Genomic DNA, 12,514 nt, shown 5'->3' with positions numbered 1-12,514 from the left:
GGAAATCATAAATCCATTCTGCTATTTAAATTCCCGAGTTATAACAGATTTTTTTAAACCAAATATATTACCAAAAGCTTTCACTTTCCATTATGTAATGAAAATGTTTAATTTGCACAACAATTTTAGACATAAAGTGATAATTTTTAAAATAATAATGATAATAATTTAAAAACACTATGTCATGCCTCAACTTGCAAATATGGCCTTTACATATAGATGTTATCATTTTAGCTATCTTGAAACATTGTTGTATTACTTTTTAAAAGCTTAAATGCAAAAAAAAAAAAAAACTAGAAATTTTAATTTAATTACAGTTGTTTTAATTTAGTTTTTAATCAAAACATATCTACTTGAATTTCATATTTCCATTATAAAATTAATAATAAACAGGAAACTAGTTTGAAAAATATTTTTTAACATTTTGCTTATTTTGGTTAGTTTTAGTTTAGATTTTAAATGTTATGACCACATGAAAGGCATAGCAAAGTTAATTATCTGCTAAACATACAAATGATTAAATAGTTAATTAAGGAAATGAAGCATTTGCACATTTTAACTCGTTTCGAGCGAAAATCATATCCTATTTTAAACAGTTCAGTTCCAGTTTATAGCTAAATTTAATCCAATGGTCATCTAAAATGCTTGAATTCTTCTCTGTCCTTAACTCTCTCGTCAGGCGTGTCGATTGGCTTCAATTGTGTGATCAGGAATTTTTTTTCTGTTTTTTGTTCATTTGAACCGCTAAATATTTTGTGATCATCTCCAAAAGCAAGAGGCCCTCTGCATCTCCAAATTTAGACTCATATATATGATAAACTTGTCTACGATATTAGGCTATATTCGTCAATGAAATCTGCGTAAAAAAGCCAGAAGTTCGCCTTTTGTGTATATCAAATATCACCTGTAAGTAGTGTTGGTATTTTATCACACGCTGTCGCAAACTCTAACTTCTTGCGTTATTTCGTATTTGGTTTCTGTTGGTCCATTTCAACCCCTAAATATATTGCGGACATCTTTGAAAACTATAGACCTAGCCCTTTTGAGCCTAACCCTACCCTAAAATTTTCGTGAGGTTCGGACGATAATTGTAATCTGTATATAATAACCCCAACCTGTATTATAAGGTGAAAAAATATTACAAAATATACACTTCAATATTTTAAGTCAAATTGAAAAAAATCGCATGCGATAAAAAATATGAAAAAATAAAAAAAAATCACAAAATACTACAAAATCTATATTAAGAGCATTATTGGCATCTTTTTATGTGATTTTTTAGATTTAATACTTTTATGCGAAGTAGGTATTCTGAAATGACAAAATTTGTCAAAATCGGTCCAGCCATTCTTCAGATGTACGCATTCTATCTAACACTCCCTTCCATTGTAATGGTATATTTCACCCACTAAATATTACCCGATGACCATCAAAATGGGAAGACTTCTGCCCAGCCCTAACCTCTAACTGCTAATAAGGAAAATTTTCAGTTTTTGGTCCATTTCAACCCCTAAATATTATGCGATCATCTCCAATAGGCTTCTATTCTGGCCCTAGCTCCACCTTCATACGAAATTTCGTGAAGATTGGGCCATAATTGCGACCTGTAGAGTGATTGCAAATTAACATGGACAGACGGACATACATAGCTAGATCGACTCAGCTCGGCGAGATAGGAAGATCCATATATACTTTCCTATGTGGGAAACTAATTATGGGCCCAATCAAACTTATAACACAGTGTTGTAGGGTATAAGCAGGTTAATAAAATATGTTTATATTATTATTAGATTGAAAAATTGAAATTTGAAAAAGTAAACGTTTAATTTTGAAACTACAACAGGATAAAATTTTACATAATTATAAAGTTTTTTATACCCTACACTATATAGTGGAGGAGGGAGCGAGATAGACCCATAGTTACTTTTGAGGATCTTCATAGAATCTCTTTTTGAGTCGATTCATGCGTCAGCTGTCTGTCCATGTATTCTCGTGAACAAAATGCAGATCGCATTTATTTTCGGATTGAGATGAAATTTTGGCAATATTTGTTTGGCTCAAGGATGAACCCTATTGAAATTGGTGAGAATCGGTTTGAATTTAGATATAGCTTCCATATATATCTTCAACCGATTTCGGGTTAATTGTGGACCAAATGGCCAAAATCAGCCCAATTGACCTGCATTTTGGCACATCCGATCGAATTCAGTCTAAAAGCAAGTACAAGTACAAGGTTTAGATATAGCTATAGCTCCCATATAGATTTTTTATATAGCTTCGATATACATATTGATCCGATTTTCTGGTTATTGCTCACTATATATAATATCAGATTTTTTTATATTCAACCGAATTTTACCATTTGTTGAAACTCGGTCCGGTACATCTATTACTCCAATAATTTTTTTATACCCTACAACATTATGTATTGGGGGTATTATAAGTTTGATTGGGCCAAAAATTATGTAACACCTCGAAATATTGTTTTTCCACATAGAAAGTAAATATGGATATTCCTATCTCGCCGAGCTGAGTCGATCTACCTATGTATGTCCGTTTGTCCGTCTGTCCATGTTAATTTGTAATCACGCTACAGGTCGCAGTTATGGTCCGATCTTGACGACATTTAGAATGGAGGTGGGGCTAGGGGCAGAATAGAAGCCTATTGCTGTGATCGCATAATATTTAGGGGTTGAAATAGACCAAAAACTGAAAAATTTCCGAATTTTGCAGTTGCGCTAGAGGTCGCAATTATGGACCAATCGAAGCGGAGGTTCGCATGCGGCTAGAACTTAGCGCTGGACAGAAACCTTCCAATTTTGATGGTAAGCGGGTAATATTTAGTAGGTGAAATATACCATAACATTTGTTTTAAATAAAAGTCAAATTTTCCATTAAACTGCGCTGGACCGATTATAACAAATTTTGTCAATTCAGAATGTCCCCTTGGCATAAAAGTATAAAATCTGAAAAAATTGCATATAAAGATACCAATAATGATGTTAATATAGATTTTGTTGTATTTTGAGATATTTTATTTTTTTCATATATTTCATCGCATGCGATTTTTTTAATTTGACTTATAATATATTATATATTTTGTAATATTTTTTCACCTTAATATTTACTACTTTACAGATTGCAATTATCGTCCAACTCACCCAAAAATTTTCACAAGGTTGGGGTTAGGCTCGGAAGGGCTAGGCCTATCGTTTTCAAAGATGTCCGCAATATATTTAGGGATTGAAATGGACCGTCATAAAGGTCGAAAATAGAAACCAAACGACACGAAATCTTACATGAAGTTGGAGTTTGGGACAGCAGATAGAATGGACCACTACTTTTGTGTGAAAAAATACCAACATATCCATTCCATCGAAACGCTGAAAAAAAATTACAGGCGATATCCAAAACACACAAAAAGGCTTTATATGCTGATTTCGTTGACGAAAGTAAACCAACAAGTAAGCAAAGGCTATAGTTGTGAGGGGCCGACTATGTTATACCCTACAACACTACAATATATTAGCCCCTTTATGTCCAAATCCATATTGGAAGATTTCGCTTTTGAAATTAAGATTTTGACTAGGGTTTTGACTGTATCTCAAAATTTAGACTCATCTATATGATTTGCTTGTCTACGATATTTGACTATATTCGTCAACGAAATCAGCATAAAAAAGACAGAAGTTCGCCTTTTGTGTATTTCGGATATCGCCTGTAAGTAATGCTGGTATTTTTTCACACAAAATTAGTGGTCTATTCTACCCGCTGTCCTAAACTCTAACTTCATGCGAGATTTCATGTCCTTTGGTTTCTATTTGTGACCTTTAAAACTGCTGCAAAATCAGGAAAATTTTTAGTTGTTGGTCCATTTCAACCCCTAATATATTGCGGACATCTTTGAAAACAATAGGTCAAGCCCTTCTGAGCCGAACCCAACCCTTGTGAAAATTTTCGTGAGGATCGGACGATATTTGCAATACTTATATAGTATCCCCAACCTGTGTTGTAAGGTGAAAAAATATTACAAAATATTATAAGTCAAATTGAAAAAATCGCATGCGATAAAAAATATGAAAAAATAAGAAAAAATTATGTCACAAAATACTTCAAATTTACAAATACAAATGTATGTCAAGAGGGCATTCTGAATTGACAAAATTTGTCAAAATCTGTCCAGCCATTCTTGAGATAAAAGCATTCTAACTAACATCCCCTTCGTCTGTATATACACATTGTATATATTTCGCTACATATAACCTATATATTTACTACCGGCATCTACGTAACGGTCAGAATTTACCTGTTCGTCTATTTGTGATTTCGCCGGGATTAAAAATATTCGCGGTTTAATGGAAAATTTGACTTTTATTTAACACAAATGTTGTGGCCTATTTCACCCACAAAATATTACCCGATGACCATCAAAATTGGAAGGCTTCTGCCCAGCCCTAAGCTCTATCCCCATGCTAACTTGCGCTTTGATCGGGCCATAATTGCGACCTGTAGAGTGAATACAAATTAACATGGACAGAAGGACGGACGGACATACATAACTAGATCGACTCAGCTCCTCGACATAGGAAGATCCATATATACTTTCCTATGTGGGAAACCAATATTTCGTGGTGTTACATAATTTTTTGCCCATCAAACTTATAATACCCCCAACACATAGTGTTGTAGGGTATAAAGAGAAAAAAAAATCCTGATCACACAATTGAAGCTAATCGACACGCCTGAGAAGTGTGTTAAGGACAGGGAAGAATTTCAGCATTTTGGATGACCCTTGGATTATATTGAACTGTAAAATGGATAACAACAACTAACATCACGACGGAGTGCGTAGATAATGGGCAAATGTCCCTTGTCAAAACGCTAAGGTTAATAAATGGGCAGTGCTCCGTGACATAATTTCAAAAGCGGAATCTTCCAAAATGGATTTGGACATAAGGGGCCTTCTAACATATTGTAGTGTTGTAGGGTATCAGATGGTCGGCCCCTCACGGCTATAGCCTTCTATGACGGGTTAGTCATCACTCCATGACGGGTTATTCTTTCATCTTTCCGATAGCACAAAAAATTGTGATTTAGAATAAATAAATCGTTTTTACATTTTTATACCCTCCACCATAGTGTGGAGGTAGGTAAGTTGATGAACATTTACTCAAATGTGTATTATGTCTGCAGGCCCCCATATAACGGTACCTCCGGATATGCGGTATTTTGATGATTTTAGCGACATTTTTTACCGGAATTATTTCAAATTCAAATTCGTAATGGATACTACAGCCTTTGCCAGAAACTTGTCTGTGCAAGCTTATGACAAAAGTTGCGCATGCAGGCCCACGTCGTCGTATAGACCCTAATATACGGCTACATTCGGTATTTATACTCTACACCACAAGGTGGTTAGGGTATTATGTCTTTGTGCATTTGTTTGTAACATGGAGAAGGAAGCGAGATAGACGAGTTACTTTTGAGGATCTCCATAGAATCACTTTCCGAGTTTCCTTATGCATGTCAGTCCGTCTGTCCGTCCGTCCGTCCATCTGTCCATGTATTTTTGTGAACAAAATGCAGGTCGCATTTATTATCCGAATGAGATGAAATTTTCTAAACAACATTTGTTTGGTCCAAGGACGAACCCTATTGAAATTAGATAAAGCTCCCATATATATATTCATCCGATTTGCTTTTTATTGTGCAACAAACGTCTAATATTTGCCCAAATTGGATGAAATTTGGCACTTACGACCGAATTGAGTCTAAAAGGTAGTATGCCAAATTTGGTGAAGATCGGTTCAGATATAGCTATAGCTCCCATATATATTTTTCATCCGATTTGTTATTTTTGTAATCTGAATTTTATCGTGATCGGTTCAGATTTGGATGTAGCTCCCATATATAACTTCGTCCGATTTATATTTGATTGTGCACCAAACGTCTAATATTTGCCCAAATTGGATGAAATTTGGCACTTACGACCGAATTAAATCTAGAAGCTAGTATATCAAATTTGGTGAAGATCGGTTCAGATATAGCTATAGCTCCCATATATACTGTTCATCCGATTTGTCATAATTGTTACCCACAGCCGTAATATGCACTCCGTAACAACGATATTCAGGGAAATATATCAAATACAGCTCAGAAATATCTTTGCCAAATTTTATCGAGATCGGTTCCGATTCCCATATATTTTTATCCGATTTGAAATTAATTGTGCACCAAATGGGCAATACAAGTCCGAATTTAAAAGATACAAATGATTCGGCGTATTTAGTCCTTTGAACTTTAAATTATATTTATATTTATAGCGTCTATGATTGAATTCTCCCATAAAAACTTTTAATTGTTATGTGGAGCTCTGCTAAATTAGCAAAGTGGTGTAGGGTATCATATCGGTCTCGCCCTACTTTAAGACTTTCTTTACTGTTTTTTTTTTTTTTTAGATTTGTGAGAGAAAAAATGCATTACTCTATGACTGGTTACTATATATTTCCGATAGACATAAAAAATTATGTTGTCGGATAAATAAATCGTTTTTCGTTTTTACATTTTTCATAGTAATAATATGGCACTTATATAGCAGTGAACTTGTTTCCATTTGGTTATCCATTTTCGCCTCGGATTTTTTTGCAGAAATAATTATCTATTTATTACAAATTGGCTTTGTTCATTATTATTTTTTTAAAAATCTTTCGGGTCCAAAAGAATTTTATACTGCCTATGTCTTGACTATAGGATTAATGCGTGCGATTATAGTTCTTACAAAAATCGATACCATTAGAGTCGATCTATGCATGTCCGCCGGTCTCCTCGCTTTAGTACAATTCCAATCAAGCTAAAACTTTGCAAAGTCCTTCGCTTGGGCACAAGGAGAAACCATTCAAGAATTATGCCCCAAATACGTAATGTGCAACGAAACAAGATGGCTTTTAGCACAATCGATCGAATTCTGTCATAAGGATACTTTGTGTAATCTGGTGGAGAAGGATTAGGCATAACTATATCTTTTACAAGATTTAATAGTGAAGTCTCCCTAATGTCGTTATATACTCCCAATATGGTATGCAAGCAAGAAATCTGATTGAATTTTTTTTTTTGAAATCGGTTTTGGGATAGATAGGGTTTCCATGACACACATCCTGACATACTTTTTGATATATTGGCAGCTTTCACCAAGGATATCCTTTCTTGAGTTTTTCTCGTCACACAGGATCTTCAGTTTCTTTTACACAAAAATTTAATAAAAATTTAAATAAATTGTATAAATTTAAATAAAATTTAATATCCGTGTGGAATATGTTGTACCAAAATTCTACTTCCTTTCGCCACTTTCTAGAGGCAAACGTTTCCGCAAATCCACTTTACATATAAATAATCCTTATTATTTACTTGGCTTATTGTGAAATCTTTTTAATCCTTTACGTTACGTTTAATATTTTGTCACATTCACAATTCCGACGGCATTTTTATGTTGTTGCATGGATATATGGAAAAATATTAAAGGCTATAAATTCACACACATACACACACAGCATCCGAACAGGTGACAACGCCCCATTGTAGGGAAAGCATATACCCAATTTTCACGTAGTTCATCTTTTGAGTTTCTATTGCAGACATTTTCCCCAGAGTTTTTGGGGGTTGAATAAATGATGGATCCATCATGTAGTCAAGCGAACCGACAAACAAACAAACCATAAAATAAAGAAAGAGATGGCAAAAGCATTTTGTTTCCTTGGGCCATACACCTAACGTATATTGTTGTTGTTGCTTCCGTTGGATTTTTGGAGTACTCTTTTCGTTGTGCTGGGTTAAATACATATTTTCACCTCTCCTCCTAATATTTTTTTTATATTCTTTGGAGGCGTCGTCATTATACTTTACCTGTAATAGGGAAATCCTTGGGGGACATGCAAATCCATTGGCATACCGGTGGGACTTAAATGATGCGAATGCGGGTGTGTGTGATGATGGTGGTGGTGGGGATGGTGCGGATGTGTCGAATGCGGATGTCCGTGGTGATGTGAGTGATGAGCAGCGGCTATTTGATGATGCGAATGATGATGGTGCTGTGCGGCCACAGCAACATTTTGCACATGCGCTGCAGCCGCTGCTGCAAATCCTGCATCGGCACCGGCGGTCGCGGCCATTGCATGGTGGCCCAAAACGGCAGCCCATGGTGAGGCCACAAAACCACCACTATGATGATCCATTTCGGGTAATGTTTGGTTTGACACGTCACCTATTATTGGCAAATCACTTCACTTCAAATATTTTCTTATCAATTCTATACTTTATTACAACACTGGACTTTTCTTTGCTTCAAAGGACATTGCCCCGTTTATTTAACAAAATTTTTGGTTCCAATATTTTCCGCACCAAAATATTGGAATCTATTCATTTATTTGCTCAGAAATGCATTTTTACCGACGGCTTTTTTCACATTCTATTTACGTTTCGCCAGGACCCGGTGTTGGCCCGTATACGCAATACAATTTTTTCGTGGCTCACGAACACACTTGTCTGTTACCATAAATTGTATTTTGTTATTGTTTTGTATTACAGCCAAGAATCTCGTGTGAACCAAATCGTTGACGACGACATCGTCATCGTCGTGTTGTACGGCTTTAGACGGAAAATTTATTTTCTTCTTGCCGATTTACGAGGCGGCGGCGGGGTTGAGGGCACAAGGGTTTCAACGCTTTAGGGTTGTTTGATTGTGGGTGGCTGGTGGTTGGCTGAAGCTTTTGCTCTTGGCCTTTCTTCTCCCACATTCAAATTGCCATCTTTACTTTTTGAGTGTTGTTATTGTTATTGCTGTTGTCTGGTAGTAGGACCACGAATTCGTTAAATCATTGCTCGTTTGTTCGCACGTCGTCTTTTGTTCCGCGTTCACCTCTGCACGGCATGAAAATTGGCGATAAACTATCGCCTCGCATCGGAAAACATGGTCACAACAATTCAGTCATTCAGCAGCAAGCACATCATATTAAAGCACCACTCCGCCACATATATCCACGGCAACAACAAAAACAACAACGACAACAAGATTGCAAGCAACAACATCTACACAAGAGCAACAGCAGCCGGCAGCAGCAGCCTCAACAGCAGATAAAAACAGGCACAATCTGCCAACCAGGCCATGTAGACCAACAAACAAACCGTCAGGCAAGCTGCCAGGCAGGCAGGTACTCAGTCATCAAAGCCCAAGACATGGCCAGTAAGGAAGACAACACCACCAACAAAAAAAATCCCCATGCCAATCGATTCCTGATTTCTAGATGTTGTTGTTCTTATAACCGTTGCAGTTCTTTGTCGTTGGTGCTGTTGTTGTTGTTGCTGTTTTGATATTAAGCCTGCCTAAGTTTTAACATCATCACGTGTTGAATCTTCCACACCATCTTCATCTCCAGTATCAGCCACGATGGCCTCATCATCATTATTATTATTAGCATCATCTGCCTTGGCATCGGTAACTTCGTTATGACGAAGACGATGATGATGTTGAGGAACTTTGTCACCGGTAGCATTATTCTGCTTCTCTGGTAGCTCTTCAGCGAGTGCATCGTTGTCGCCCGAGAAAAAGTGAAAATTTTTTATTCCTAACCATGACAATTAGAAGTTGGCAGAATGAGAGAGTTAGAACATCAACAAATCGCAATTTGAGTCTGAATTGAATTTCATAGTTGAAACAGGTTCGTTGTTTGATAGAGTAGGCCTTAATTTGTCGAATTGACTGATAATAGAACCTCATTTTACAAAACATCTGCTTGCTGCAATATTGCAAAAAGTTGTGTATATGGACTATTTCTTTAAGCCACCATATCACGTTCCCTCCTTATTGAATAATTGTTCAGTATCGGCCCAAGTTTTGGCATAAGGCCCATCTCACGGTACGGCCCGATTTCAGGTATATTTAAGATCTGGCTATATTTCCAAGCAAAGTGGTCGTTTATATACCCTCCACCATTCAGTTTGTAACTCCTCGAAATACTCATGTCAGATCCAACAAAGCGTATTTATTCTTTATCGGTGTAGTATTCTAAGTCGGTTTAGTGATATCCGTCTGTCTGTTATAATCACGCTATCTTTCGAACGAATTGAGATAGAAAGCTAAAAGTTTGCACCCATGTGTATTTTGCCAATACTCGTACGAAAGGTTAAGTTCATGTCGGTCACCGTTTGCGTATACCACCCATATAACGACACCTTTTAATATTCGGTATTTTGATGAGTTTAGCGACATTATTTACCGGAATTGTTTCAAATTTCGTATTGAAAGATTTTAATGTAGGCCAACGTCCTCGTATATCCCATATACAACGGTACCTCCTTATATGTGTTTTTTACTTGTTGATATTATGAATTCGTATCCTCTCAATAAATTTTCAATAAAGTCAAATTTAGGCCCATATAAAGGGTGAGATGAATAACTGCAACAGAGTCAAATGTCATTATTTTAAACGGCCAATGAAACCGCCACATGCTGCCCGAATGTTGCTCTGCGGTTTTTTTGGGCCCATTCCCGGCAAAGTGCTTGCTTGAGGTGATCGACACTTTTTTTTTAGTGTCAACCTTGCTTTCCATAATACACCAGACACAATAGTCCAACGGATTGGTATCCGGAGATTTTGGTGGCCATTGTTCGCTGGAAATGAAGCGGGGAACCTCATTTTGTAACCACTCTTGGGTGGCGCATGTTGAGTGCGGTGTTGCTGAGTCCTGTTGGGATGTCCAAGGTCTGCGGCCAAAATGTTTGCGTGCCCAAAGCTTTAATACACCCTCCAGAATATTTTCGTTACAATATCTGACATTGCCGAATGGAATATTGCATTATGTTCAGCTCACGAGACATTTTTCGGGAACTGCGACGCTGGTTTCGATCAAGTCGCTTCTTTACTTTTCGAACCATTTCTGCTGATGTTGCAGTTTTCTTCTGCTGTTTTCAAGTCGCTTCGTTACTTTTCGAACCATTTCTGCTAATGTTGCTTTTTTCTTCCGTGCACTCCCTTGACGTCGGGCTACGCTACCAGAATCACGGTAACGAGCGATGGTACGAGACACAAAAGATTTATTCAAATTTAATTGCTGGAGCGCCTTATCAATAGCCACTTGTGGTTTTCCAGCCAAATATAAAGAAATCACACTATCACGCTTGAATTCCATCACGAATAACTTCTTTTCTGAAAAATACTCAGAAAGAGGCTTTTGTACGCTTGTAAACAATATAATGTGCTGTCACTGGAATAATTTTAACAGCTGTCGGACGAGTGGCTTGGACATGCAGTTGGTTGGTTTCAGTTTTTTCATCTCACCCTGTATAACGATGCATCGCAATTGTTAGTATTTTGAACGTCCTAGTAACAGTTTTTAATTCTTCAATTCCAGGGCTGCAAACTGGTTACTGACGGAGTGCAGGATAGATGTACCAAAGGGTTTTTGCGAATTCGAACTTTAAGTTTACGAAAAGTACCATAAAATGGTACCATATTGTATTATATGAACGGATAGAGCTAACAACTTTACATTTGGAATGAGGACCAATTTGGGAAAATAAGTTTAATATGTGAAGGTGGGTTTGGAAATGTTTTCTAAGTGTGCGAACTGTACTAAATGTTACTAAATTTGGAACAATTTGCTTTAGGATCAGCGAATGAGCAAATGAATCAGTGACTTTGAAAATTTTATATTGGTGGTAGGTTTTATGGTTGGTGGTCGGTTTCAGTCGAAAAGGTGGTTCGGGGAATGTATATTACAAGTGTACGAAAAGTTCTAACTAGTACTATGTTTGGTACATGGTATTGGATGCACAGATGGTGCTTGAAATCTGAAATTTGGTATTATGGTCGCTGTTCATGATTAGATGTTTTGATGTATCTTCGTTTGAGATTTGGCGATGGTTTGGAAATGCGTCCCATATTTGTACGACAAGTACTAAATAGTACTTAATTTGCCATTGGTTGAAGGGATAGAGCTGGAATACTTAAATTTGATGTTGAGGTCTCTCGTGGTATCTAGAATTGAGATATAGAGGTGGGTTTGGAAATGTTTACTATAATTGTACAAAAAGTATTAAATTTGGATCACTAGATCCCGGATAGAACGATAAAGAGTAGTAAACAACAATAATGGGATTTTGCCTGACGATTTTGCAACAACAGAGTAGTATTTTGTTTTGGATACGCGTACTAAAGGTTACTATGTTTGGTATTGGGTGTAAGAATAGAGAAGAAACCTTAAAATTGTATATTACGATACCTCTTAGTTTCTAGGGCTTACATATGGGCTTGAAATAGTTTTGGACAGCAATATTGTTTATTCTGAGTACTAACAAGTGAAAAAGAAGCTAAGTTTGACCGGGCCGAACTTATAATACCCTCCACCATTTTGAAGGAACTTGAAAAATTTCCAGAAAATTCCTTAAAAAATGCCCTTCGTGGACCAATATAGACAATTCTCTTCCAGAGGGTAAATTACTCCAAAATAACTCCTTGTGTGG

General features: G+C 36.6%; 1 protein-coding gene across 1 annotated transcript in view; it reads right to left on the bottom strand.

Moving 5' to 3' along the window:
* LOC101898271 (protein trachealess) overlaps positions 1–8,398 on the bottom strand; it is a 140,399-nt gene extending 132,001 nt beyond the window's left edge. The window contains exon 1 of the mRNA XM_059131682.1: positions 7,900–8,398. Coding sequence (XP_058987665.1) covers positions 7,900–8,228 — 329 coding nt within the window. The 5' untranslated portion in view covers positions 8,229–8,398. The remainder of the gene's footprint in view (positions 1–7,899) is intronic.
* Between the last annotated feature and the right edge of the window lie 4,116 nt (positions 8,399–12,514).

Source organism: Musca domestica, unplaced genomic scaffold (assembly GCF_030504385.1).
Source record: "Musca domestica strain aabys unplaced genomic scaffold, Musca_domestica.polishedcontigs.V.1.1 9, whole genome shotgun sequence".
Classification (NCBI taxonomy): domain Eukaryota; kingdom Metazoa; phylum Arthropoda; class Insecta; order Diptera; family Muscidae; genus Musca; species Musca domestica.
The sequence above is the reverse complement of the archived record's forward strand: the minus strand, read 5'-3'. Positions and strand labels throughout refer to the sequence as shown.